This window comes from Sapajus apella, unplaced genomic scaffold (genome assembly GCF_009761245.1).
Source record: "Sapajus apella isolate SASKATOON/1434 unplaced genomic scaffold, GSC_monkey_1.0 scaffold5, whole genome shotgun sequence".
Classification (NCBI taxonomy): domain Eukaryota; kingdom Metazoa; phylum Chordata; class Mammalia; order Primates; family Cebidae; genus Sapajus; species Sapajus apella.
In genome coordinates, this window is record NW_022436945.1 from 42,566,690 (window position 1) to 42,594,524 (window position 27,835).

The 27,835-nt window shown below is 42.9% G+C and overlaps 1 protein-coding gene across 2 annotated transcripts in view; it reads left to right on the forward strand.

Moving 5' to 3' along the window:
* The first annotated feature begins 619 nt into the window (after positions 1-619).
* Positions 620-27,835, forward strand: part of THEGL (theg spermatid protein like) — a 65,141-nt gene continuing 37,925 nt past the window's right edge. For both annotated transcript variants that reach the window (XM_032274293.1, XM_032274294.1), the window contains exons 1-2: positions 620-1,205; positions 25,101-25,134. In XM_032274293.1, the coding sequence (XP_032130184.1) occupies positions 713-1,205; positions 25,101-25,134 (527 nt within the window). In that variant the 5' untranslated portion in view covers positions 620-712. The remainder of the gene's footprint in view (positions 1,206-25,100; positions 25,135-27,835) is intronic.

The following is a 27,835-nucleotide window of genomic DNA, read 5'->3' on the forward strand; positions in this document are numbered from 1 at the left end:
CCACCTCCCTCGCACCCCTCGGCTCCCGCTCCCCCGCTCCATCCTGATTCCTGTGTATTTAACTAGAAATTGATGGAAATCAGCGGTAGTGATTGAGGGTCTTAGAATATTATCAGTCTCGGCGTCCTCTCCCAGCATGATTAGGGGACAAAAACCTGTATAGAGATTGTGTCCGTGAACCTCTGGGCACAGTCTCTATATAGATTGGCTCTGGGGTCTGAGGGGCCCCCTAACTACATTAGAAACTGACATGTTCTACCTCAGGGCCTCGGCGAAAGACAGCAGGCGAGAATCCTCGCCCTGAACACGGGCAGCAGGGTCAGGATCTCGTCTCCTATCTCCACCGACGCGCCTCTGGCTTTTCTCCGCCCGGATGCGCCCACTTGGCAACCACAACGCGTAGGAAGACGGCGTGAGGTGGGGCTGAGTCCCGCAGGGGCGGGGCTGTTCGGGGGGTTGGGATCGGGGCGGGGCTGGGGCGGGGCTGTGTGGGGCTAGGGCGGGGCTCGGGGGGGAGTGAGACTGGGGCGGGGCTCGGGGGGGTGGGACGGGGGGGGGCTGTGTGGGGGCTGGGGCGGGGCTCGGGGTGGGGCTGGGCGCGGACTGGCGCAGACTGCCCTGGCATCCCGGTAGCAGCGCTTGGGAAGCAAACTGCGCCTGGGCAGCCAGCCGGGAGGGTGAACGCCGCGTGCGACAGAATCTTCTGGCGTGAATGGAGAACCAAGAGTTTCTAGGTTCGTCTCCGCCGTCCGAGGTGATCGATGGGCAGGACTCAACAGAAATACCTACTTGCTCTGAAGTCCAGAAGCCCATTGTGCTCAGGATTCTCGACACTCACAGCGACCTTGGGGAGTACGAGAATGCCGAGGAACCCGAGAATGGCGAGGAGCCCGAGAAGATCAGGGAACAAGACCAGCCAGACGACTCCGAGCAATGTGATGAACCCTACGAGTCCTTTGAGCCCCACGCGCCTTATGCGCCCCACGAGCCCCGGGATTCCTGTGCACCCTACGAACTCCATGAGCCCCGTGCAGCCCCCAAACTCCTCAAGGCCCGTGAGTCCCGCCAGGCCCGCAAAACCCGTGAGCCCCGCAAGCTCTGCGAGGCCAAGGAAACCGTGTTGCTTCCCAGCGCCGCAGCAATGACCTCTCCATCTCTGATCACCAGAGTGCCGCCACGGCCTCCTCAGCTGTCTTTCCTGGGCGGTAGGTGTTCCCCTTCCCACGTCTCCTCCCCTGCTCCTCCCTTCCTTCATTCCCTACGCACTGAGCAACCACGCCCCATCTAGAACGGGGGTCCTAAGGTGGAGGTTTGCATGCAAGAGCTTGCCTTATTGAAAGGAACTCGTGTCATTTGCCTGTGGCTTCACAACCATCAGTCCTTGGGTTTCAAGGGACTCGGATGGGAAATTGATACGCTGATAATGAGGGAAACATACTCTCTTCCACTGCCACCTGGTGAGCTATCGTCATCTCCTTTTGAAGCCTTTCTTTATTCGCCTCTACAGTTAGTCATTGCAACCCCCTGGGTCACACTTAGAATATAACCCTTATTAGAGCACTTGAGATCTTGTATTTCACCATTCGTCTTTCTCCTCAACTCAAGGGAGTGATCCTTGAAGGGAGAATATTTTCGTCAGTGTTTGGCGTGTGGTCGCATGTGGAAAACATTCATTGAGCAAGTATTCGAAGAGTATGCATCTACAAAGTGCTCAGGATATGCTCAATCCTCACCACATTCACAAGATAACAGAGCAGATGGGACTTGGGTATAAACATCCTTGCTCTGACCCCACCAGCTCTTTTATGACCCCTCACTAATGACCCAACCCAAAACAATTATTTGCCCTCATTAGGCGGCCAGTCTTTTGGGAGACCAATTTTTATCTCATGTTCTGACTCCTTCTTACCCAGCCTCGATTCCATGGTCTGCCATCGCAATTGCTTCCTTACGTCTTCCACCACTCCACTGGCTCTCTGGTTATTCACCATACTTCTGACAAAACCCCCAACCCTGGTTAAAGCCAGCCATCCATCTACTCCCTTCCTACACCTCAGCAGTTGACTCTTGCTGTGCAAAATGGCACAGTCATAACATCTGGTTTATTTCAGTTTCAGCTCACTTTATTCCCTGAGTAGGTTAGTTTTCCCAGTCTCTGAAGTGATGACTAACTGCCTTCTTTACTCTCCTCTAAACTTCACACCTTTGACCCCTACCTCAATTGAAGACTTTTCCACATTCTTTATTGAGAAAATAGAAGTGATCAGTCATGAAATCCCTTATTTTCTTACCGTGGATCTATTGTTTTACCCGCATCTGTACCCAGGAATTCTGCCTTTTCTCATATTTCAGGGAAGAACTGTGCTTTTTTAAAAAAAAATAAATAAATAAAAAGCAAAATCCTTCACTTAGGCTATAGATACCACTCTCTTATCTCCTGAAGAATTTTCTTCCTGCAGTTATCCTGTCTCTCTCCTACAACATTAATTTCTCCCTTTCTAATTAATCAGTTCCATGAGCACATACATACTCTAGAATCTTCCATCTTGAAATAACTCTTGACCCCATGTCTTTTTCAGACACTCCCCTTCCATCAGCATTACCACCACCACTCTGCTGCACTTCACTGCAAATCTTGTTAAAAGAGTTGCCTCCACTCACTGACTCAACTTATTCACCCCTCATTCTCAACACATTTGGTTAGGCTTCTTTTCTCCATTCTCCCAAAACTGCTCTAGTTTATTGCTTTTCTCTATGCTGCCACTCCTATCATCATGCATGGAGATTTCAGATCCACTTGGATGATCCGGTTTGCTTATCGGTTCTTCGACCTCATCACTTGGAAAGATCTTGTCCTTCACCCCATCATAGGCACCCACTATCAAAGCCATTGTTAATTGCTGTACCATTTCCAGAATATTTCAAGCACTCTAATCTCTAACCATGTCTTAGCTTTCCAGCTCACTCCTCTATGAACCCCCATCAAATTTTCAGCTTCAGAGGGACTTCTAATCCACTGATCCTACTAACTTTTCATTATATATCACTATCTTATGTCCTGCTGTCTCTCCTCACCTTATATTCCATGGACTAACAATGGAATCACTCCCTTGATCCTCTCTCCTTCTGTCATTCTTGCCTTGTTAAATCCAATTCTTGCCTGCACTTGGAATAACAGATAATGGCAAGAGTCAGGCAAACAACTATGCCAAGTATGCTAACCGACCTTTAAATCCATGCCCTTGAACTTCATGTGGGCTCTCAGTGCTGCTTGCCAGTCATACTGTATTTCCCCAGTCAGTTCATTTTCCAGCTGTCCCAGAAATTATGGTGAGTGCTCTTTCCTCAAACCTTCTGCATCCTTTCCTCCTTGCTCTTAGCTGGTGATTTCACTTTTTTTCTTCACTGAGAATAGAATTCTGAAAGAGCTTCATATCTTTCCACCATGAAATCTGCCAAACTACCAGCATCTATATATATGTACTCTACTTTTTTCCTGTTAATAATGGATGAACTGTCCTCGCTCCTATTAAAGGCCACTCCCTCAATCTGTATGTTGGATTTCAATTCTGTCTTTTTTTCTTCTTCTTTTTTTAAATTGCACTTTAGGTTCTGGGGTTCATGTGCAGATCATGCAGGATTGTTGCATAGGTACATACATGGCAGGTGGTTTGCTGCCTCCATCCCCCCATCACCTATATCTGGTATTTCTCCCCATGTTATTCCTCCCCACTCTCCCCACTCCCTGCTGTCTCTCCCCTGGCTCCCACAACAGACCCCAGTGTGTGATGCTCCCCTCCCTGTGTCCATGTGTTCTCATTGTTCAACACCCACCTGTGAATGAGAACATACGGTGTTTGATTTTCTGTTCTTGGTTAGTTTGCTGAGAATGATGGTTTCCAGATTCATCCATGTCACTACAAAGGACACGAATTCATCATTTTTTATGGCTGTGTAGTATTCCATGGTGTATATGTGCCACATTTTCTTTGTCCAGTCTATCATTGATGGGCATTTGGGTTGGTTCCAGGTCTTTGCTATTGTAAACAGTGCTACATTGAACATACGTGTGCATGTGTCTTTATAATACAATGATTTATAATCCTTTGGGTATATGCCCAGTAATGAGATTGTTGGGTCAAATGGAATTTCTATTTCTAGATCCTTGTCAATTCTCTCTAACTTCTTTAAGCTCTTTGCTCCTAAAATTAGCCTCTCTCCCGCATCATTGTATTCTCCTCTACTGGATCATTCCCATCGGCATACAAACATGTGCAATGGACTGGGCGTGGTGGGTCACACCTGTAATCCCAGCACTTTGCGAGGCCAAGGTAGAAGGATTAGTTGAGGCTGGAATTCAAAACCAGCCTGAGCAACATAGTGAGACCTCGTTTCTAAAAAAAAAAAAAAAAAAAAAAAAAGAAAAAGAGAAAAAAAAACCCACCACCACCACCACAGCAAAATAAACCTGTAGTCCCGGCTACTGTAGACTGAGGCAGGAGGATTACCTCAGGCTCAGCAGTTCAAGGCTACAGCGAGATATGATCATGCCACTGCATTCCAACCTGGGCAACAGAACAGGACCTTGTCTCAAAAACAAAAACAAAATCCAACTAACCAAACAACAGCAACAACAAAATCCACAGTAACTCTTATCTTAAAAAACAAACAAACAAACAAAAAAAACCCAAACCTTCCCTGAACCCCATGTGCCTACCCAGGTACCAGGATTTCTTTGCTCTGCTTTAGAGGAAAAATTTATCGTTTGAATCACCTGTAAGTCATTGTTTCCATGTCCTCTTTCCCCCTTTTTCCCCCTTAAGAACCACTTAAATTAAGCTTTCATCCCCTCCATTTAGCTGCAGTGGCTTTTGTTGAAGTCACAATGGTCTGTGCCTTGTAAGAGTCAATGGCTAATTCTTCATTTTCATCTTACTCATCTGACACATTCACCTCTTATTTTCTTAGAAGTCTTTCTTTACATGACTTCTGGGATGCCTCTACCTCCATTGTCCTACCTCACTGATTGTTCTTAGTCAGTTTCCTTTGCTGAATTCTCCTCTTCCTAGCCTTTAGGTTGAAGTGACCAAGGGCTTAGTCCTCTCAGATTCTTCTAGAACTTTCCTTATTCCCTGTGTGAGGTCATCAGTTCCATGGCCTTAACTATATCCTGGTAACTTCCCAAATTATCTCTAACCTCAGTTTTTCCCCTAAACTCGAGTTTCATAACAAGTTGTTGATTTATCATCCCTGCTTGAATATCAATTTAGCCTGTAAATTGGATTACATTTGATTACCAAATCCAATGGTTTCTTCTCTATCCTTAGCATTGTCAAAAAGATTCAGAGTTAATACCCATAACGTGCCCACCACTGAACTCTTACCGAAGCAGCCAAATGTGCCCTTCCCTCATTGTTTCCCATTTCCACAAATGGCACTGCCATTTATTTATCCAGGTGCCCAAAACCTTGGCATCATTCTTGATGCCTGCTTTTCTCTTACACCCAGACTTTAAACTATTAGCAAATTGTGACTTTGAGCTGTGTCCTAACTATGGCCGTTTCTTAACATTTAAAATGTCATCACCTTTATAAGCCAATATCATCTCTTGCCTGGTCCACTGCAGTAGCCTCCGGCTGGGTTCTTGTCTCGCACTATCCCCGGTTCATTGTACCCCAAAAAATGGGGTTTTACAGTGTTTACAGTGTTTACAGTGTTACTAATCAGTTATTTCATTTTATATAATCCTTTATATAATCATATATTAGTGTATAGAATTAGGGCTTGGAGAATATTTCAGTTTATAGTGTTACTACTTAGTTATTTCCCTTTATATAATCCTATATATATAATCATATGTTAGTTCATAGAATGAGTGCCTAAAGAATATCTTACCACTCAGTGATTTACATATATATGTGTGTGTGTGTGTGTGTATATATATATATATAAACTATATCTTAGTTGCTAATAAGTTATATCTTAGTGGATATATATAACTATATTTTAGTTCATAATCGGAGGAATGCCTAGAGTAGACACAGTACAGAGCATGAATTAAGGAATAAGCAGCTTATAGTTAGAGGAATGTCTGGAGCAGACACAGTACAGACTATGATTTAAGGGAAAGACAGTTATGCCAGGACAAGAATCCATGGCCCAGGTGGCAGCGTTCAGTATCATAAAGATACCCGCTGTATGGCAGGCTTGAGGCAAGAGTCACTCCTCCTGATAAAGGAGTTGTAGGACCTTGCTCTAGTTCTTGTGGAAGGCTGTCCTCAGACCGGTAATCCCTCGAGCATCGAGGGCTCAAAACCCGTCCGGATAATTGCACCTTGGTGACTGTGAACTTTATCAGCTCTTGTTACTGTGCTGCTCGAAAAGCATTTCCCTATAGAACTCATTGGAAGCTGCCAGCAGGTGGCGTAGACCCTGACAGCTCTGTCACTGCTATGTGACTTAAAGCATACTCCTATAAATCTTCTTAGTAGCTTGCCCATAGATAGAGGTATTGCACACTGCACCCTCCTCACTGTGCACAGCCCACCTCCATGCCTCAGTGACCTAATAGGGGTGGACCCCTTACTGCACATGGCCCTTGCCACGATGACCTAATGGGAATGGACCCCTTGCCGCGCACTGTCCACCCCCTCGCCTAGATGACCTAATGGGGGTGGACCCCTTGTTTTATTGCTCACGACCCTATTACTATCCTTAAAGATGATTTCACTCACTGCCCTGCCCCTAACCTATGCACAATAATTGCACACGCTTCTGGACACTTGGGGCCTTGCCTGACTCCGCGTATAGGTGGCATGGCCCCCGGAGCCCAGCTGTGTTTTCCTTGTACTTCTGTGTCCAGTCTCTTTATTTCTCGGATCCTGTGCCTCAGCACAGCATAAAGGATACCCCACAACCCTGTGGGCCTTCAGCCCTACACTCTCAGCCTTCCAGCGTGGGTTCTCACCTCAGGTTGTATGTACTCTAAGGCAGGGATCCCCAACATTTTTGGCACCAGGGATGCGTTTGTGGAAGACAGTTTTTTCTTGGGGTTGGGGGAACTGCCCCACCTCAGATTGATCTATCAGGCATTAGTTGGATTTTCATAAGGAGCCCACAACCTAGATCCCTCACATGCGCATGCGCAGTTCACAGTAGAGCGTGTGTTGGCTGTGAGTATCTAATGCCACCACTGATCTGTCAAGAGGCGGAGTTCAGACTGTAATGCTTGCTCTCCTGCCACTCGCCTCCTGCTGTGCAGCTGGGTTCCTAATGGGCCATGCACGGAACCAGTCCACAGGCTGGGGGTTGAGGACTCCTGCTCTAAAGTCCTCAGCAGGCCTACTAGGTCCCACTTGATCTGAGCCGCTCACTAACCTCACCTTGAACTTGACCTGATGTCCATGACATCATATTCTACCACTCTCCTGTGGGTTTTTGCTCTGCACGCACATGGGCATCCTTGCTCTGAGGTCAGGATCATTTCACTTGCTTTTTCCTCTGCCAGGGCACTCTTCCTTCAAATACTTGTCATTTCCTTTTCATGGGGTACCAAAAAGACCATTATTTGGCCTGCTTATTTTCTTTGAGACACTTCTCTGACTGTATGATATATCTATGTGTTTAATTGTTTACATTAAGCTCTTAAGAAGGAAGGACTTTTGTCTTCCATCCTCAGTGCCTCAAGCTTGCGTGGAACAAGTCAGGCATTATTGTTGAATGAAAGATCTCTTTGAACTCTGTGTTACCAAATCCAATGGTTTCTTCTCTATCCTTAGCATTGTCAAAACGATTCAGAATTAATACCCATAAAGCTCTTAGAGCAGATGTGGTACATAGTAAGTGCTCCGTAGATGTTAGCTACTAGTAGTAGTAGTAGTAATAGTGTTGTAGTGTTTATTATTATTATTTTGAGATGGAGTTGAGTCTTGCTCTGTTGCCCAGGCTGGAGTGTAGTGGCACGATCTTAGCTCACTGAAACCTGCACCTCCTGGGTTCAAGTGATTCTCCTGTCTCAGCCTCCTGAGTAGCTGGGATTATAGGCACGCGCCACCATGCCTGGCTAATTTTTGTATTTTTAGTAGACATGGGGTTTCACCATGTTGGCCAGGTTGGTCTCGAACTCTTGATCTTAGGTAATCCACCTGCATCAGCCTCCCAAAGTGCTGGGATTACAGGTGTGCACCACCATGCCCAGCCAATGTGTTAGTATTATTATCTCATTAGACCTCTTGGCAGCATTTAACACAACTGACTACTTCCTTCTCGTGGCCTCCATGACACCACAGTCTCCTGGTTTAGCATTCACCTGACTAGTTGCTCCTTCTCAGGCTCCTTTGCTGAGCCCTCCCTAAATTCTTGATTTCTAACAGGCTCTATACTGACCCCTTTTAAAAAAGTGTACACTTTTACCCCTAGGTGGTCATAACCACACTCATGAGTTTAGCATTTCTATGCTGCTGCCTTCTAATTTTTTTTTTGTACAAACTGTAAGAAATGGCATTAATGCCTTCTAAATTTTTATATTCTCTGTCTCCTCTGAGTCTGACACTTATATATTCAACTGCCTACTGGACATCTCCATTTGAATTTATCATGTGCTTCCCAAATGGACTATACTTTTTTTTTTAGCCAAAAACTCCGGAGAATATACTAAGTAATGGACTATGCTTTTAAACAGAAATCTTGATTTCCCTTCTGGCCTTGGTCTTCCTTCAGTAGCTGGGATTCTTCCCCATCTGAGACAATATCGTGAAGTTGCTCAAGCCAAAGAAAATCTACGCTTCTTCCATTCTTCTTGCCTCACCTTCAAGTACACCGCACCCAATGAAAGTTCTATCAGTTTTACCTCAAGAATACTTCCTGAATTTGGCGGGGCGTGGTGGCTTACACCTGTAATCCCAGCACTTTGGGAGGCCAAGGCAGGTGGATCACCTGAGGTTCGGAGTTTGAGACTAGCCTGACCAACATGGAGAAACCCGGTCTCTACTAAAAATACAAAATTAGCTGGGCGTGGTGGCATGTGCCTGCAATCCCAGCTATTTGGGAGGCTGAGGCAAAAGAATCACTTAAACCGGGGAGGCGGATGTTGCGGTGAGTTGAGATTGTGCCACTGCACTCCAGCTTGGGCAATAAGAGTGCAACTCCATCTCCAAAAAAAGATAAATAAAAAAAAGAATACTTCCTGAATTTATTGATTTCTGCTGCGAACACACTCACTCCAATTGTGGTCACTTCTCACCTGGATTTCTGCATGAGTTTCCTGACAAGTCTGCCTGCTTCTACTGTCGTCCCCTGTAGCCCCATGACTCTTGCAGCCAGAGTGGGTATTTTAAAAACAAATCAGATCACATCTTTCCCTGATAGTCCTTCCTGTGGCTTCCCATCACTCTTAGAATAAATCCAAGCTTCCTGCAGCAGTGTGTAGGCTCCATGGGCTCTCTGACCTCATCCCCCACCACTCACCCTCCTGCTCACCCAGCCTCAGTCATACTGGCTTCCTTTCTGTTCCTCTAAAAGGTGAACCCCTATACTTGCCCTGCTTCAGAGTCTGCATTTGTGGTCTCTACTAAAAATACAAAAATTAGCTGGGCCTGTAATCCCAGCTACTCAGGAGGCTGAGGCAGGAGAATCACTTGAACCCAGGAGACGGAGGTTTCAGTGAGCCAAGATTGTGCCACTGTACTCCAGCCTGGGCAACAGAGCAAGACTCTGTCTCACAAAAAAAAAAAAAAAAAAAAAAAAAAAAAAGGAAAGAAAACACTACTTTAAAGTCTTCTATCTTCTCAATTTGTCTTCTAGATTTTCCTTGTTAATTCCAATAAATCTTTACATTAATTCCTTCAACAAACACTAAGTATATTTATATAATGTTTACAAAAAATAGTGTAAACCTTAGGCAGCTATTAGCACATCACCATGCCTCTACTCACTCAATATGAGTTTTTTCATCTAACATTTATTGCGTGACTACTAAGTCACTCTTCTGTGTCCTGTGGGGTGCAAACATGACTAAGATATGGTTGTGTGCCAAATTTAAAAAATGTATAGAATGGGTTCTATTATTCTATCACCTTACAATAGTATCATCACCTAATCATCATTGTCACTGCTGAACTTATTGAGCACATACTATGTCCATGGTGTGGGTACTGAGCTGTAGGTGAATAAGACATGGATTCCTTCCTTGAAGAACTGTTTACATGGTTGGGGAGGCTGAACACATCCACAACAATAACACATCCATAGCACACAAAGTAAAATGGACTGGAGTATCCTACAGGACAGGCACTTCATTTTTCTGAGTTAAATGGCAACAATAACCTCTTATTTATTTATTTATTTAGAGACAGAGTTTCACTCTTGTTGCCTAGGCTGGAGTGCAATGGCACAATCTCAGCTCACTGCAACCTCTACCTCCCAGATTCAAGCAATTCTTCTGCCTCAGCCTCCTGAGGAGCTGGGATTACAGACACCTGCCACCACACCCAGCTAACTTTTTGTATTTTTTACTAGAGATGGGATTTCACCATGTTGGCCAGTCTGGTCTTGAACTCCTGACCTCAGGTGATCTGCCTGCCTTGGCCTCCCAAAGTGCTGGGATTATAGATGCGAGCCACCGCACCCGGCCTAATTTTTGTATTTTTAGTAGAGACAAAGTTTCACCACGTTGGCCAGGCTGGTCTTGAACTCCTGACTTCAGGTGATCCACCTACTTTTGGCCTCCCGAAGTGCTGGGATTGCAGTGTGAGCCTGTTTTAAAACAGAATAAAGGCTAAGGAAAAAAATAGACCCAAAGTACTCATTAAAGTAATTTATCTAAAATAGACTGAGATGAAGACTATTGAATCTCAGATATATATAATCCAGAGTATTTAATGTAGATTTTTGAGTTAGGGAAATGTTTTAAAAGAAACAAGATCTCAGGCATATATGGGAGTATAGGGGGAAATCATACTGAGTGAGAATTTGAAACTTTTTTGAAGTTTGTAAGACATTCAAATGGTTCAAAAACTAAAAGCAATATAAAGTCATACAAGATGTGAAAGGAAAATAAATCTTGGTACCCCAAAATCACTAAGCTAAAGGGAGAGTCAAGCTGGGAACTTTTTAGGACAAACTTGCCCCCATTCTATTCAAAGTGGTTCCTCTGAGGCTCACCTGAGACAAATGCATATCTGATTGCTTCCTCTTCCCTATTGTTTATGTAAAAATGCAGATTCACTGAGCCAGACTAAACTGTGTATTCAGTGGAAGGCTGATGAAGTCCAAAGAAGCCAGGCATGGTGGGTCATGCCTGTAATCCCAGCACTTTGGGAGGTCGAGGCAGGAGGATCACCTGAGGTCACGAGTTTGAGACCAGCCTGGCCAACATGGCAAAACCCCATCCCTACTAAAAATACAAAAAATTAGCGGAGTATGGTGGTGTGCGCCTCTAGTCCTAGTTACTTGGGAGGCTGAGGCAGGAGAATTGCTTGAACCCAGGAGGCAGAGGTTTCAGTGAGCTGAGATTGTACCACTAAATCCAGCCTGGGTGAAAGAGTAAGACTCCATCTCAAAAAAACCAAAAAATTTTAAAAAAAAGGACTCAAAAGAATGAAAGCTTTTGTCTCTTAGCTACTTCTAACATGGAAACTCCTACTTTGGGTTCTGCCTTATGGGACCCAACCAATGTACATGTTCCACATACTGGTTAATGTTTCATGACTCCCTAAAATCTATAAAAGCAAACTGTACCCCAACCACCTTGGGCACATGTCTCAGAACTTCCTGAGGCTATGTCACCGGTGCATCCTAAACCTTGGCAAAATAAACTTTCTAAATTATCTAAGACCTGTCTCAGATATTTTGGGTTCACAAAGGAAATGTTTCATTCCCACCCTGCCCCCTCCTAACCTCTCTCTCACCTTTTACAGGTAACCACTAGTTCCTTGTACCTTTATATAAGGAAATACTGTACCATCATGTGTATTTCCCCCTTTCTTACTCAAAGGGTAGCACCCTTTATACTGTTCTTCTATTGTGCTTTCCACTGGACAATATATCTTTCCATATGAGCACATACAGAGTTTCCTCAAATTAAAAAATAAAACAAAAGCAGACACATCATGTTCCATTATTTAAACTCCAGATTGCTTCCAGGACCTTGTTATTATATAGCCATAGACTAGTACATATATTATATATATTTTTTTCTATTTATTTGATATATATATATTTTTTAAAGATGGAGTTTTACCATGTTGGTCAGGCTGGTCTTGAACTCCCGACCTCAAGTGATCCACCCACCTTGGCCTCCAAAGTGCTGGGATTATAGGCGTGAACCACCACGCCCGGCCCCATATATTGTTTAGTACAGATGCAAGTATATCTGTAGATTAAATTCTTAGATGGGATTACTGGTGGATAAATGCATTGGTAGTTTCGAATTAGCAAAATTTATTTCCATAGGCGTCGATTCATTTTGTGTCTCCATAGTCTTGCCATTGTAGTATGTGGTTAAACTTTTGGCTTTTTGAACATCTGATAAACTAGCTTGTCAATTAAGTCTTAATTTGCATTTATCTTATATGAGTGATAGTAAGCATCTTTTTGATATATATTTTTATGTCCTTTGCCTATTTTTCTTTTGGTTTGACAGGTTTTTTTCTTATTTACAGGACATAAAAGTATTCAGACTCTGCCTTAGAAAACACTACTTTAAAGCTTCCTATCTTCTCAATTTGTCTTCTAGATTTTCCTTGTTCATTCCAATAAGTCTCTTCATTAATTCCTTTAGCAAAGCTCAACAAACACTAAGTATATTTGATATACTATTTACATAAGATAGTGTAAACATTAGGCAATATTTAGTTAGCATATCACCATGCCTCTACTCAATAAAAATTTTTTTCATTCAACATTTACTGAGTGACTCCTACTTAGCAGTGACCTCACTCTTCTGTGTCCTATGGGGTGCCCAGCTGGCTAAGCCATGGCAGTTTGGTTGTGCAAATATCTGGGATATGTGTAACTTTTTTTTTTTCAGTTTGCTGGTAATCCCTTTGTCTTTGCATATGTTTAGGTTTTTTTGTTTGTTCCACCATTTGTTTCTACATTTTTATAGTAAAATTTACCAATAATTGCTATTATGGCTTCCATATTGAATCACAATTAGAGGGCCTTTTTCTATTTCTAGGTTATGAAAGAATTGACCCATGTGTTTTTGTTTCATGGTCATTTTATTTTTGAGACAGGGTTTCCCTCTGTTGCCCAGGCTGGAGTGCAGTGCCTCGGCTCACTGTAGCCTCCACCTCTCTGGTTCAAGCGATTCTCCTGCCTCAGCTTCCTGAGTAGCTAGGACTACAGGCATGAGCCGACATGCCTGGCTAAATTTTGGATTTTTAGTAGAGATGGGGTTTTACCATGTTGGTCAGGCTGGTCTCCAACTCCTGACCTCAAGTGATCCCCCTGCCTCAGCGTCCCAAAGTGCTGGGATTAAAGGTGTGAGCCACCGTGCCCAGCCTTTCATAGTCATTTTTATAAACATTTAATTCTTTGATGATCTGGCCAGGTGTGGTGGCTCACGCCTGCCTGTAATCCCAGCTGTTTGGGAGGCTGAGATGAGAGGATAGCTGAAGTCCAGGAAGAAGTTGGCTGGATGTGGTGGCGTGTACATGTGGTCCCAGATACTCCAGGGGCCACGGTTGGAGGATAACTTGAACCTGAGGGGTCGAGCCTGCAGTGATCTGTGATTGCACCATTGCAGCAATAGAGTGAGACTGTGGAATAGAGTGAGGCTGTCTCAAATAAATGAAATTAATTAATTAAATAAATAACCTTTTTTACCCATTTGGGGTTTAATCCTAGTGTATAGTGTGAATTAAAATTCCAGCATTCTGGCCGGGTGCGGTGGCTCAAGCCTGTAATCCCAGCACTTTGGGAGGCCGAGGCGGGTGGATCACGAGGTCAAGAGATCGAGACCATCCTGGTCAACATGGTGAAACCCCGTCTCTACTAAAAATACAAAAAATTAGCTGGGCATGGTGGTGCGTGCCTGTAATTCCAGCTTCTCAGGAGGCTGAGGCAGGAGAATTGCCTGAACCCAGGAGGCGGAGGTTGCAGTGAGCCGAGATCGCGCCATTGCACTCCAGCCTGGGTAACATGAGTGAAACTCCGTCTCAAAAAAAAAAAAAAAAAAATCCCAGCATTCTTAATGGTTGCCTAGTTGCCTGTGTTATCTTCACAAAAATGAAATTTGGTGCAAATGGACATGAAAAATAGATTTGGTATTAGAGAAAAATAGTCATAAAAGTGGGGGCATATGGGTGTGAGAGGAGGCACAGCTCACCCTGTCATAGCTTGGGGACATGATCTTTTCGAGCACTAATTTGGGTAGAAGTCTCAGGTTTGTTGTTTGGCCAGATGGAAGGATTCTCCTCTTTCTGCCTCTGCCATCTCACACTCCCTGTCCTTACTCTCTCATCTCTTGCCCAAGTGACCCTAAGCAAAGGCAGTGGGGAGCACAGGCTAGGGAGCTGTGACTAGCCAGGAGCCAGGAGGAATAAGCGGTAGTAACAGATCTGATAGCTTAACATGTCGCATCAAAGGATGTGCCGGGTTTATGTAGTCATACCCAGTATGTGACTGCACTGCACAGTCATGCAGCTAAAACAAGCATAAAATTTACTTCAAAAAGCTTCAAAAGGAATGTAGTTCTTACTGAAGTATCTCAGAGGGAATTACACCTTCCAACACAGCCAAACCTGCGAAAATGTTCTTTAGGCATTCCTCTTCCCATGTTCCTGGCATCATGATGGCCACTCCCTGCAAATATCTTTTGTATTTCTCTCAGGCTCGAGTCTACCTCTCTCTTACCCTCTCCTGTCCCAATCCTCCCCCAGGTCTGTTCTGTTCTGAGACGTGCTGCTTGCCTTTTCATTTTTTTTGAGCTGGAGTCTCACTCTGTTGCCCAGGCTGGAGTGTAGGGTACAGTCTTGGCTCACTGCAGACTCCACTTCCCAGGTTCCAGCAATTCTCCTGCCTCGGCCTCCTGGGTAGCTGGGATTGCAGGTACCCGTCACCATGCTTGGTTAATTTTTTTGTTTTTAGTAGAGATAGAGTTTCACCATGTGGGGCAGGCTGGTCTTGAACTCCTGACCTCAGGTGATCTGCCCACCTCGGCCTGCCAAAGTGCTAGGATTATAGGCGTGAGCCCCCATGCCCGGCCTGCTGCTTGCTTTTTCTTTGTAGGTCAGCTGTACCCCTTTCGGTATTCAAACATAGACTCCTTAGAAGGCAGGGCAGAGAGCAAGGCGGAGAACTGTCACACTTTGATATTTTAGCCCTATCACGTTACAGAATGATGTACTCCTCCGTGCAATGGAGTGTATGAATGAGCCCCTCGTCGCCTTCAGGAAAGAACAGCTTTTGAATCGTGCTTTCTTCCAGCAGATGGCAGCCTTCTCCAGCAATGATTTGGAGCACAGATGGGTCATCCCAACCCTGTGTTAGCTGCAGAAGGCAATGTGAGCCCTGGCATTAAAAGGGAGTAATACAACTTTCATGTTCTGATGTTGTTGATCATGTTGCTCAAAATCTTTCCGTGGCTTCTTCCTGTTGCACTCAGAACAAAAGCAGAACTCCTGCAGGGCTCACCGGGATCCGCCTGACCACAAATCCTGCTGTGCTCTGCCCTGCTGGCTTCCCTCTGGCCACCCTGACCCACTGTCGTGCTGTGCCTGTCTCTTGGTTCCACTGCAGGGCCTTGACACTTGCTCTTTCCTCTGTCTGCAATGCTCTCCCTCATTTCCCCTTCTCCCCACCAGACCATCACATATGCTGCACCTGCTTGTCTTTCCACGGCTCTAGTGTCATGTCATTTCCTCCGAAAGGTTCTTCCCCGAATTCTCTCCCTAAAGTAGGCCCCTCCTCCTTCTGCCTTACCAGCCACATCACACTCATTTATTTCCTTCCCAGCACTTTCCACTATCTGAAGTTATTTACTTGTTTGTTGTCTGTCTTTCCATTTGAAATATAAGCTGCATGACCTTGGATAGGGATTTAACTTTCTTGATCCTTCTCTATTCCAAAGCTTAAAATAAATGGGTAAAGTCAGCATAAAAGTCATTCTTGAACACTTCCTAGGTTCACTCAAGAGTTATTGAGCTCATATTAATAGTAGCTTATTTTCATTGAGTGTTTGAAATATTTAATGTAATCTCATTTTATTTATTTATTTTGAGATGGAGTCTCGCTCTGTTGTCCAGGCTGGAATGAAATGGTGCAATCTCAGCTCACTGCAACCTCCGCCTCCTGGGTTCAAGTGATTCTCCTGCCTCAGCCTCCCAAGTAGCTGAGATTACAGGCGTCTGCCAATACACCCAGCTAAATTTTTGTTTTTTAGTAGAGATGGCCTTTCACCACTTTGGCCGGGCTGTTCTTGAACTCCTGACCTCAGGTGATCCACCCATCTCCATCTCCCAAAGTGCTGGGATTACAGGCATGAGCCAATACGCCCAGCCATAATCTCATTTTATTCTTAAGACAACCTTTTAAAGTAAGTACTATTTGTGTCCCCATTTTACAGATGAGGATTGTGAGATTTAGTATGTTGCCTCCAGGCATATAGTGAAGGACCAGCATTCAAAGCCTTATCAAGGGCCAGGCATAGTGGCTCACACCTGTAATTCCAGCACTTTGAGAGCTTGAGGCGGTCAGGAGTTCGAGACCAGTCTGTGCAACATGCCACAACCCCACCTCTACTAAAAATATAAAAGCCGGGCGTGGTGGTGGGTGCCTGTAATCCCAACTCTTTAGGAGGCTGAGGCAGAAGAATTGCTTGAACCCGGGAGGTGGAGGTTGCAATGAGCTGAGATCTCACCACTGCACTCCAACCTGGGAGACAGAGTGAGACTCTGTCTCAAAAAAACAAAAAAAAAGGCCATATAATGCCTTCTGATTAGCGGCACATGAAATAGAAAGAATGACAAAAGCCATATCAGTTCATCCTAAGCCTGCGAACTACTGCAGTGACTAGATAGGTCAGTTAGGCCCTTAAATGGGAGGAAAGAAACACTGGTGCTGTTTTCTATGGAAGAGTGGGCTGCGAAACATTTTGGGGACAGAGAGTGATACTGGAATTTGCACTGCAGGAAAATCAGCCAATGAGGATGGATTGGATGTGTCAACTTCTCCTTACTGCTCCCAAAGAAATTTCAATGTTTGAACACTGCTGTGCCCAGGAGTCATGGCTCCAGCTGCATACCGGGGATTTCAATTGGAGCATACCTTTAGTAGAAGAGAAAACTTGATTCCGTTGTGAAGAGCACTGGACTAGGAGTCAGGAAACGGAATTTACTTTTGGTTTTGTCATAGCTGCGTATCTGTTTCTTTTCTAGTGAAATGAGGTAGTTAGACTGGCCAATTACTATGAACAAATGTTGACAGTCTATATTTTAATACAACTGCTTAATTTGATATAACAAGATATTGCCAAAGTGTGACTACTATATATTCTTTTTTTTTTTTTTTTGAGACGGAGTTTTGCTCTTGTTGCCCAGGCCAGAGTGCAATGGCGCAATCTCAGCTCACCGCAACTTCCACCTCCCGGGTTCAAGCAATTCTCCTGTCTCAGTCTCCTGAGAGCTAGGATTACAGGCATGCACCATGACATCCAGCTAATTTTGTATTTTTAGTAGAGACGGGGTTTACCCATGTTAGTCAGGCTGGTCTTGAACTCCTGACCTCAGGTAGTCCGCCCACCTCGGCCTCCTAAAGTGCTGAAATTACAGGCATGAGCCACTGTGCCCGGTCCAATATATTCTTGAATATAAGGAATTTAAATGTTTTTGCTAACTTGAATATATAAACTTTTAAAAATAGAGCTAAAATAGACATGTTTATTTATAATTGTATTATAAAAATTTAAATAAAAAATAAAAGTAACAGTGAAATAAATGGTATAATTTAGAAATATTTATTCCTATTGTCATATTTCATGGAAAACAGTTTTATTAATTTTTTACATGCATTTTTGACATCACTAGTCATTTTTGGAGTAATTTAACACACTTTGAGGGCACATTATTTTTATTTCTAAGTTATTTGAGATAGAAAACGTAAAAGATTTTTTTAATTATGGAAATTTCTTAACATACACAAAATAGTGTATGTTATAATAAACCCCTATGTACCCATTACCTAGTGTCAATAATTAACATTTTTTGCACTCTTGTTTCATCTAGGTGCCCTCAACCCTATTTTTGGGCATCCTATAGGACATATTTGTTTTAAGGAAACTGCCAGACACCATGTCATTTTACCCATAAATACCTCAGCATGCATCTCTAATTGCTAAGGATTTTTTAAAAGCCTATATAAAAGTATAATTATCATGTCATAATTACACAAATACCAAACAAAATTTACAACCCCCTCCCTCACCCCCTTCCCCTCCCCTCCCTTTTCCTGGAGAAGGAGTTTTCCTAGGTTGCTCAGGCTGGTCTTGAACTCCTGGGCTCAAACCATCCTCCCACCTCAGCTTCCCAAAGTGCTAGGAGTACAGGCATGAGCCATCATGCCTGGCCACAATTCTTTAATGCCCACTAAATACATGTTTCCCTAATTGTCTCAAAATGTATTTTTACAATTGACTTGCTCAAATTAGGACTTAAGGGCCTCACATTGTATTTGGGAGTTATGTCCTGAAGGAAACCAAAATACTGATGATTGTTAAGTAAAACACAATGAAAATGCAGAGGAATGCTCTGCCTCAGGCTCCATTTGCCTGATGGTGGGACATCAACCCTTCCTCACTGGAGACAGCACTGGCAGATGGGCGATGGGCAGGAGAAGGCACCAGCAGGCAACAAAGAAATCTGAGAACAGATTTTACTATCTTCCCTGCCTTTAAAAAGACCAGAGCTGCTTTTTCCTTTCTCTTGTCACTGTATAGCATTTATGGCTCTTTGTTAAAATACTATTTAAGCAAAGCCCCCAAGCCACTGTCTTGAGAGATAAATACTTTTGAATGGAGACCTCTCCCGCATGGTGGCCCATGTTCATAAGCTTCTGCTTGTTTTTCTTTTGTTAATTTAACCTTTTTTTTTTTTTTTTTTTTTTTTTTTAAGAGAGTGTCTCAACTAAGATCCTAAAAAGGGGAAGAAAAGAATTTGTTTTCTCCCCCATAGTCTCCTTGTCTCTATTATTCTTCAATAGACCTTGTCCTCTCTCCCTTTTTGAAACACCATTTATTTGTCAGGACAATTTGGTAAAATATCCTGTATTCTGAATTTGCTTCATTCTTTGTGATGTTTTTAAATTGTTTCTCTAGCTCCCCCACTTCTTGCAAATCACAGTTATGGATTGAGAGGCTTGCTTCAACTCAGAATAAATTATTTTTGGCAACTCATTGATAGGTGGTGCTGAACGTGCACTTCCTCTGGCATGACACTTGAGTAAGGAGCATGCCTCTGGCTCTCCCACTTGTGGGGATGTAAGATTGATGAGTGGGTTTAGGTGAGGTCAGCCTGATGCCTCAATGTTAGTTCCCTATCCACCTTTAACCTAATTTTTTTTGAGGTGGAATTTCATTCTCATTTCCCAGGCTGAAGTGCAGTGATGCAATCTCAGCTCACTGCAACCTCTGCCTCCCCAGTTCAAGCAATTCTCCTGCCTCAGCCTCTCGAGTAGCTGGGATTACAGGAATGCACCACCACACCTGGCTAATTTTATATTTTTAGTAGAGACGGGGTTTCTCCATGTTGGTCAGGCTGGTCTCAAACTCCCAGTCTCAGGTGGTCTGCCCACCTTGGCCTCCCAAAGTGCTAGGATTACAGGCATGAGTCACCACGCCCAGCCCACCTAATGGTTTTAACAACTAGTCTTGTTCATTCCCTAGATTCCATTATTTTATTAGGAGTAAGACAGGGTTCCTTTGAACCTGTGTTTGATGCTATCATGGAAATTATCACAAGCCATCAGAGCCCATTCATGTCATGTAAAAGTAGGAACTATTAAAAAAGAATTCACGCTGTAGGTGTACTTTTACCTTTACAATACAATCACTATGTTGTTTATTGTGTTTTGTGTTTATAGGTTACTTTTTAAAAGAAGGTTTAGGGCTGGGAGTGGTGGCTCACGCCTGCAATCCCAGCACCTTGGGAGGCAGAGGCCGGTGGATCACTTGAGGCCAGGAGTTCAAGACCAGCCTGGCCAACATGACAAAACCCAGTCTATACTAAAAATACAAAAAAATTAGCTGACATGCAAGTGCATGTAATCCCAGCTCCCCAGGAGGCTGAGAAAGAGAGGGAGTCTTGCTCTGTCACCCAGGCTGGCGTGCAATGGCCCTATTTGGGCTCACTGCAACCTCTACTTCCTGGGCTCAAGTGATTCTCGTGCCTCAGCCTCCTGGGGAGCTGGGATTACAGGTGCCCACCGCCATGCCCGGCTAATATTTGTATTTTTTGTAGTGATGGAGTTTCACCATGTTGGCCAGGCTGGATTCTAACTCTTGAGCTCAAGTGATCCGCCCGCCTCAGCCTCCCAAAGTGCTGGGATTACAGGCATGAGCCACCATGCCCGGCCCCAAAACATTTTCCTTGCTTAGTTCATTGTTGAGAAAATAAGGTAATTGAGAAAGTACCTCTTAAGATGGGTTCTTTTAAGAGCTTGCTTAACCTTTACTGAAGAATAATTTTTTGGGGATAATCATGCCTTATACTCAGTCATTTATAGTACTTTACTGGAAACTTCCTTGTCTTTTTAAACTTGGTTTCATGCAACACATATCAGGAGTAAACTTTGATGAGGGAAAAAACTTAAAAAAATAGGATTCCATTTGGCTTTCCATCATCTTATAACTTGTTACTCCTTGTATAACTCAGTTAAGATCTCATCAGAGAGATTTTTTAAAAAAGATTTCAACATGTGTGGCAGCCTGAGTCGCTGGGCGCCTCTCCGCCGAGCCCCGCCACCTCCAGCCGCTGCCAACCTGCGCCCCCCGGTGGCCTCGACGCCGGCCGCACGCGCTCCGTCGCCGTCTGGAGTGCCACCTGGCGGGAGCGCCACCTGGCGGGAGCGCCACCTGGCCGGAGCGCCACCTGGCGGGAGCGCCACCTGGCCGGAGCGGGGGAGGGAGACTGAGGAGCAGTTCCAGTCCCGCTTACGGACCTGCACAACTACCTGGTCCCTGCAACACTGACCAGAAAGCTCAACAACGGCAGCGTTCTCAACAGGGAAGCCCATCGCAGGCCGCGTTTCTGTGTCCCCGAGACGGCTGTCCGCAAGGTGGTGGTCAGCACGCCGGGGGCCATCGAGCCCGTCCTGTGTCACTGAGGACAGCGCTGTCCACACAGACCCGCCGGGCGCAGCCCTGTCGGTGTAAACCCGTACGGTCTGCGGCCTGGCTACAAATGTCTCTTGACATTTGCATGTGATTGACTGACCTATGAGAGAGAAAATAAAAACAAAGAAATACATGGTGACGAAGCCCCTGCTCCACTCTCCTTCTAAAAGATTCGAATGTTAGGGACAGCTGGTGTCTTTCTTTCTGTGGTAGAATGCCCAGATACGACTGTGCTAGGCTTTATTATACATGATTCCCTCGTTTCATGCCATTTTTCTTTCCCTTCCACTGACACTATTTTTCTCTCTCCTTGAGTTTTTCATCTAAAAACAGACATATCCTATTGTAGCCTATGTAAGCAACTTCAAATCCTTTTAGAAATGAACGGAGGATCGAAATACATAAACCAATGAAAATACATGTGAGCACGTTTACAAACTAGGTTTAACATTTTACTAATAATTTTCATGGCTAGGCGTGGTGACTCATGCCCAACACTTTGGGAGGCCAAGGTAGGAGGATTGCTATAGCCCAGGAGTTCGAGACCAGCCTGGGCACCATAGTGAGACCCGTCTACAAAAAATAAAATTAGCTTGGCTTGGTGGTGAACACCTGTAGTCTCAGCTACTCGGGAGGCTAAGGCATGAGAATCACTTGAGCTGGGGATGTGGAGGTTGCAATAAGCAACGATTGTGCCACTGCACTTTAGTCTGGGCAACAGAGAGACCCTACCCTGTCTTAAAAAAAAAATGCAAAAAAAAAAAAAAAATGCAGTTGGAACCCTTAATAGTAAACACTTCCTTAACAATTAAACATTTTTTTTAATTCACAGAACTTGAAGCAGAATCTTAATTCCTAAATTCTTAGAATTAATAATAGATACAATTTATTGTGTATTTACTGTGTTTTGGACACTATGCAGAGTGCTTTCCTTGTATTATTTAACTTTCATCTAACAACTTTTTGAAGCAAGAACCCATTCATGAAAAAACTGAGTGGCAGAGAGCTTAAATATACTTGCCCTAGATCAGAGGTTAGAGCCAAAATTTGGTTCCAGGAAGTCTGATTCCAGAGCCAGTGGTCTCAGCCACTAAATGATATCATAGCAGTTCCCAAACTTGTCTGCTTCAAAAAATGCTGATGCCTGTGTCCCTTCCCCAGAAATTGTGACTTAATTGGTCTGAGATGTGGCCTGGGACTTGTAGGGTGTAAGAGATCTCCAGGTGATTCTATTCTGCGGACAAATTTGGAAACCACGTAACACTGCTTTGCTTGGGTCATTAGCTAAGAACAGCCACCTGAGAGCTATTTCATCCTCCCAGTTAGTGAGATAACATCAAAAGTGTGTTTTCTAAAATAAAGAGTGAAAGCTTTACCTATGGGAGAAATTATAGCACGAAAGAAAATAGCAAAGAGTTATTCATTCACATTATCAGTACTTATAGATGATCTTTTAGGACTGATTCAGTTTTTTACTGACTCTCTGACCTGTGTCAGGTCATAAAGCTGAAAGGCAAGATTGGTAATACCTAAAAAGTCCGTAGAATAAGCACTGCCATTTTCATGGGTGATAGCACAGCTGGCCGCGAGGGACATTTTTATAGACTACTCTCCCTTTTCCCTTAGGTCTGGAACAATAGAAAATACCTGAATTTAAAAGTTCCATTTACTTTTTTTGTTTAAGTTCATAATCTGCCTCCCATTGGACCGTACACTTTTTGAGAAGAGAGGCCCTCCTCATTTGTGTTCTCTCCATTCTGGCACCATGCTTGCCTGTAGGAGCCAAATCACAAGTTGGTTGAATGATTAATTGTGTTTCCTACAATGCTCTATTTAAGCCATTGATACACAGAAGTTGTAACCAATAATTGTAATTACCATTTATCTACTATATGTAAGATGCTTTACATATATATATATATATAAGTGATATATATGTATACACTAATCTTGTGTTGTTTATCACTAATTTTTTTTTTTTTTTTTTGAGATGGAGTTGTTTTGCTCTTGTTGCCCAGGCTGGAGTACAGTTGTGTGATCTTGGCTCACCGGTACCTCCGACTCCTAGGTTCAAGCGATTCTCCTGCCTCAGCCTCCCAAATAGCTGGGATTACAGGCGCGTGTCACCATGAGAGGCTAATTTTGGTATTTTCAGTAGAGATGGTGTTTCATCATGTTGGCCAGGCTGATCTTGGACTCCAGGCCTCAGGTGATCAGCCCGCTTTGTGCTCTCAAGGTGCTAGGATTACAGGTATGAGCCACGGCACCCGGCTGTTTATCACTAATCTTTAAACCTATTAATCCTCATATCTGAGAAGGAGAAACTGAATCTCAGAGAAATTAATTGACCCAAGATTATATAGTGGAGTAAGCAACAAAACTGAGCTTTGAGCCATGTCTTTCTGAAGCTGTAGCGCACCCACTTTTCTTTACCAAAAACATTTTAGACAATGTTATTTCAAAACTCTTAGATGGGATTAAAAACTCCCAAGCAAAGACTCTGTAGCAATCCATCATCATAAGGCCTATTATGATAGGCCTTTGGCCTATGGGGTCGCCTACATTTTTCCATATTAAAAAAAAAAAAATCAGCTTCTAAACATGATTTTTCTTTTCTTTTTTTAAATTATACTTTAAGTTCTGGGGTACGTGTGCAGAATGTACAGGTTTGTTACATAGGTATACACGTGCCATGGTGGTTTGCTGCATCCATCACCCCGTCATCTACATTAGGTGTTTGTCCTAATGCTATCCCTCCCCTAGCCCCCACCCCCTGACAGGTCTCAGTGTGTGATGTTCCTCTCCCTGTGCCCATGTGTTCTCATTGTTCAACTCCCACTTATGAGTGTAAACATGATTTTTCATTAGCTTAACCATTTCTTCTGTTTTAAACATTTCAGGATTACCTAATTTCCCACTGTTGAAGATACCACAATGAAGATTTTTGTGCATACATCTTTGCCCACACTTGGAATTATTTCTTTAGGGTCCATTTCTATAAATAGAATTGGACTAAGGAATGTAAACATTGCTGATTTGTACGATCAAATTATTTTTTTAGAAAATAGGCTAATTTAGACTTTTATCAGCAGTGAACAAGAGGACTCATTTCATCTTACCCTTCCAACGTCTTTATACTTTGTAAAAAATTTTTGCTAATTTGCTCATTTAAAGAAAAATCTCACTTTTTGCATTGATTACAAGCAAGTTTGAATGTTCTCTCTCTCTCTCTCCTTTTTAACTTTTCCTGTAGTGCTGATGAATTTTTCTTATGTTTATTAGCTCTTTATATGTCATCATATGAGAATTCTGTTCCCATCCTTTGTCTATTTAATTTTGACACTTAGTGTTTTTCTTATAATCTATACTTTTATATTCTTCAAATGTTAAGACCATTAACCATTTATCATATTTATTGCCAAATATTTCTCCAAATTTTTCTGTCATCTTTAAGTTTTAATTTTTGACACAGAAATTTATTTTAATCTATTTGTATTGTCCTTTATATCTTTTGTCACCTTTAACACTAGAAGATTAAAATTCAGGGATCAAGTAGACATTCTCTTATTTCCTTTAATTCAGTTTTTAAACTATTTAACTCCTCGATTTACCTGTGGTTTATTTTGGTACATAGTATGAAATATTTAAGTTGGCCATTTCCCCAAATAATTCTTTTTCTAACTCCTTTCTCTTTTGATTTGTGATGCTATCTTGATCATATCTTTGATTCCTGTTGAATCTAATTTTTGCTTTTACTTTTATTTTCTTTTAGCGAGTCTCGTTTCCTGTGACTTTGTGAGGAAATGGTAAGACATAGTTATAGTACCATTTTCACAGACCTAAACTAATAGACCGGCCAATCTGGATGGGGCAGATTCATTTGAATTGGGTCTACCTCGGGGTTTTCAAAAAGGTCATTCCTATGTTTTCCCTTTGTCATAAGGCCCTTTTCTATTCTTTTTTTTTTTTTTCTTTTTTTTTTGGGGCGGAGTCTTACTCTGCTACCCAGGCTGGAGTGCAGTGGCGAGATCTCGGCTCACTGCAACCCCGCCTGTCAGGTTCAAGCGATTCTCCTGCCTCAGCCTCCTGAGTAGCAGGATTACAGGTGTGCGCTAATTTTTGTATTTTTAGTAGAGACGGGGTTTCACCATGTTGGTCAGGCTGGTCTTGAGCTCCTGACCTCGTGATCCGCCCGCCTCGGCCTCCCAAAGTGCTGGGATTACAGTCATGAGCCACCGCACCTTGCCGTTACGTCCCTTTTCTAATCACAGTTCCTATGGGAAGAGGAATGAAGGAAGACAGTTACCAAAAAGTCACACTTCTGGTCCCAAGCATTTTGTATAAGAGATACCCATTCTATTGAATCATTAGGGAGGAATACCGAGGGTTCATATAGGTGAAAATAAGTAATACCAGATTTTATTTTTATCCACTTTTTAAAGAAATGGGTCAAAATCATTCATATTTATTGTTATTGACTAGCTCATTTATATGTATGATTATTATTTAGACTTATTAAATAGTGGGAAAGAAGATTGAGATGTAGAAGAACACTTCTGTTTACTCAGTTTTTCACTTGTTTTTTAGGTATTTGATTTGTTACTTAGTAGATCTGAACCTTTAAGGGACTTGGGATTCTGCATTGACAATCTCAGATCGTAGATTTTATGAAGCTCCAGGTCAATGTATCCCAATCCCCCTTGCCTCTAATTCAAGTACAGTAGCCCATGAATTTTCAAGAAAGTGCCCTTTATGAAAAGAAACAAAAAAGCATATGTGTAGATGTGCATATAATGCACAACAATAAATGCCTCCTGAAAATCGACGCTTAACCCTTTGTTTGGCTAACATACAGTTAGAAGAGGAGACATAATACAGGTTGAGCGTCCCTAATCTGAAAATCTAAAATCCAGAATGCTTCAACACCTGAAATTTTTTGAGCATGGCTATGACACCACAAGTGGAAAATTTCTCACATAAGTACTTACCACAAACTTTGTTTCACACACAGAATTATTTAAAATATTATATAAATTTACCTTCAGGCTATGTGTATAAGATGTATATATAAAACATAAATGAATTTTGTGTTTAGACTTGGGTCTCATCCCCAAGATACCTCATTATATATATACACATATTTCAAAATCTGAAAATATCCCAAATTCCAAATACTTTTGGTCCCAAGCATTTTGGATAAAAGATATTCATCCTATAAAATTATTAGGGAGAAATACCAAGGGTTCATATCAGTGGTTCATGGAGGTGAAAAGTAAATAATACCAGATTCTATTTTCATCCACTTTTTAAAGAAGTGGGTCAAAACCACTCATATTTGTTGTTATTATTTAGCTCATTTACATGTATGGTTATCATTTAGACTTATTTTGTATTTTATTTTTTAAAATTTATTTTAAATTTTTTATTGTAGAGATGGGTCTTGTTGCCCAGGCTGGTCCCAAACCCCTGGCCTCCGGTGATCCTTCTAACTCAGCCTCTGGAAGTGCTGGCATTATAGGTGTGAACCACCACACCTGGCTGTATTTACCATGCTTTCTAGTTTCCGCCCCCCCTTCCTTTTCAGGCAGTAAATACTACTACCTTATTTTTGTGTAATGATTTGCAGTTAAAAAATAGGTGTTCTCACAAGAATTCTGAAAAGTAGATAGGACAGATATAGCAACTAGACTTTACAGAAAGAAAATGAAATTCAGCAAAATTATGTCACTTTCCCAAGGTTGTCTGGTGGCTGAGGAGTAGAGCTGGTAAAATTAACATTTACTGAGTCTTACTAAGTGTCCACTCAAAATACCACAGTACTTCAAATAAATAATGTATGCTGAGTGAGCAAGCTCTCCTGTGGCTGGATAGTTTATGTCTCATAAGTTTTTATGCTTAAAAAGGCTGTGATGAGTGTGGTTTCAAAAAAGTTTTGTGTTATTGTTATTTCTTACTGCTTCTTGTTTCTGTTTGATCTGCTAATTTGGGGTCATTATGTGAGGACATTGTGCCATCTCCATTATCTATACTTTGGTATACTTTCAAAAGTTTGTTCTTTTTTTTTTTTTTGAGACAGAGTCTTGCTGTCACCAGGCTGAAGTGCAGTGGCGCGATCTCTGCTCCCTGCAATCTCCACCTCCTGGGTTCAAGCGATTCCCCTGCCTCAGCCTCCCAAGTAGCTGGGACTACAGGCTTTCACCACCAGGCCTGGCTAATTTTTTGTATTTTAGGAGAGACGGGGCTTCACCAGGTTGGCCAGGCTGGTCTTGGTCTCCTGACCTCATGATCTACCTGCCTCAGCCTCCCAAAGGGCTGGGATTACAGGCTTGAGCCACCACGCCTGGCCAAAAACTTCGTTTTCGTGCAAATATGCTGTGCCTAATTGCATAGTGTCCATAGTCCCAGCTACTCGGGAGGCTGAGTTGGGGTGAGTTAAAGGCTGCAGGGATCCGTGATCATGCCATTGCACTCCAGCCTGGGCAACATAGTGAGACCTTATCTCTAACC